This window comes from Triticum dicoccoides, chromosome 7B (genome assembly GCF_002162155.2).
Source record: "Triticum dicoccoides isolate Atlit2015 ecotype Zavitan chromosome 7B, WEW_v2.0, whole genome shotgun sequence".
Classification (NCBI taxonomy): domain Eukaryota; kingdom Viridiplantae; phylum Streptophyta; class Magnoliopsida; order Poales; family Poaceae; genus Triticum; species Triticum dicoccoides.
Genome location: NC_041393.1, coordinates 184,276,517 through 184,278,478, shown reverse-complemented (window position 1 = coordinate 184,278,478; position 1,962 = coordinate 184,276,517). Strand labels below are relative to the sequence as shown.

The 1,962-nt window shown below is 41.5% G+C and overlaps 1 protein-coding gene across 4 annotated transcripts in view; it reads left to right on the top strand.

Moving 5' to 3' along the window:
- LOC119340556 (achilleol B synthase-like) overlaps positions 1-1,650 on the top strand; it is a 27,350-nt gene extending 25,700 nt beyond the window's left edge. For 3 of the 4 annotated variants that reach the window (XM_037612477.1, XM_037612476.1, XM_037612478.1), the window contains 3 exons: positions 797-871; positions 982-1,065; positions 1,321-1,650. In XM_037612477.1, coding sequence (XP_037468374.1) covers positions 797-871; positions 982-1,065; positions 1,321-1,443 — 282 coding nt within the window. In that variant the 3' untranslated portion in view covers positions 1,444-1,650. Of the gene's footprint in view, positions 1-21; positions 124-796; positions 872-981; positions 1,066-1,320 lie in introns of those variants that run through there. The other variant, XR_005164589.1, reaches the window with a different exon arrangement.
- Positions 1,651-1,962: the final 312 nt, after the last annotated feature.

Here is a 1,962-nt window from a genome sequence, read left to right as displayed (position 1 = left end):
CTATCGCTTTCTTGATTGCAGAGGGAGCAACAAAGTATGTGAGGCAGGACATGGCGTGCAAGCCTATAGGCCATCCAGCAGGAGTCATGGCAGGGGAGCTGGATGGAAATTTTCACCTTGGTGGTGGGTGGCCACTCCTTCCAATTGTCTTCCGAGGACATGGACTGAAACAAACCGTGGAAAAGTTCCTGGTGGCACAATCGAGCCGAGTAGACGCTGCTAAGATTCCTTCTTTGGATCATCTCTAGCAGTGCTGAGACAACACATTCAGTCTAAGTTGAAATCATCATCACTTCTGGAACATCCTACAAATGGGATCAACTAGAGGCCTACCTAAGGCTTAACTATGCCCTTTCAACCCTGGTTGTTTCATCATGGTTCACTTGCATATTTTTATCTGCTTGATGTTACTAGTTGCATATGCCCTACTCAACCACCCTACAACTCTTGACCATTCTTCATTGTTAGTCAATGCAAAGCAGAGAAATTAGTCATGCTAGTTGATGTGATGGCAGTGTCTAGTCAGTGAATTAGTGAAACATGTTTCTTCTTTTGTTAGTTGATGCTGCTCTTACTTTACCACGCTGAATGTCTTACTGTAAAGCCCTTTTTGTGCAAGCTTTGGGTCCTTTGATTGAATAATTAGTTGTTTGCATAATGATTGGCCATTTGGTATAACTGAAAATCGCTACCTTCCATTCCCTTTGAACCATTGATATATTGTGCATACTGATTTTAAGTGATTAGTACAAATCTTCATGAATTTAATAATGGTTTTCACCCTCATATTTTACAGTCTTATGTGAACGCTACTAGTCCGCATGCAGTCAACACTGCTTGGGCAATGTTGGCTTTAATTTATGCTGGGCAGGTATGTTTTTGTTCATGGTTCATTTGAATTGACTGCAAGTTTCTAATATAACATCCATAAACTATTCTGATATCCACATGTTATTTTCATCTCATTGCTATTCTGCTCAGGTTGAAAGAGATCCCACACCACTATATCATGCTGCAAAAGAATTGATCAATATGCAGTTAGAGACGGGAGAGTTTCCCCAGCAAGTAAGTATTGAGCTTTCGAGGCTACAGAAGTATTGCTAGTTTCACGGTTCCTGGTTAGGATCATAATTATTATATACTCTTCAGAAAAAACGATTTTCCAGGCACAAAACCCCATACCATGATCCTCGGCTAACCTTGATAATAGGGGACCCTGTTATACTAATACATTTATATCAGTATATCATGCTACAGTATATTTTCTTAAATGTTGGTTACTGCGACCTGAAGCAATCTGAACCTCCACGTTTGGTGCAGGAACATGTTGGAAGCTTCAACAGCTCCTTCTACTTCAGTTACCCCAACTACAGCAACTTATTCCCCATCTGGGCTCTTGGAGAGTTGCGCTGCCGACTGCTAGGAAAGAGCCGAAACCAGTGAAAGTGATGTATTAATACACTGCTCCTAAGTGTAACCGTACCTTCTGCAAGGATTATAAACAGACTACCATCTATGTAAGACATACAGCAATAACAGGCTTAGTGGTACCAAGTGATTAAGGAAAAACATAATAGAGAAAGATTTGTATCTTATGTACTGTAATGACATGCCAATTATGTTGTTCTGTTTGGCTTTGTTTTTTTTAAATCATCTTTGCCACTAATTTGGTCACTTGGTATTGTCGTTGCCCTACTCTTGAGGAGCATTGGTACCATAATTAGAGGAGGGCACGCAGGGGGTCCGTAGAGTCCGTTGTTTGTTGCCCGTGCGTGTAGTATTACCGTGCGTAGAACATGCAGCTTTTCTGCTAGAGATGCATCATTCGTGTGTGAACTCTCACGAGATGAGCACATTGGTCAGGGCAAGCTTCAAAACATGAAAATTGGTCACTTTGGTTTGTTTCATAAGCCAACGGGTCACTTCCGTGTCCGGCCGTTATTGTTGCGTACCTGGCTTGCT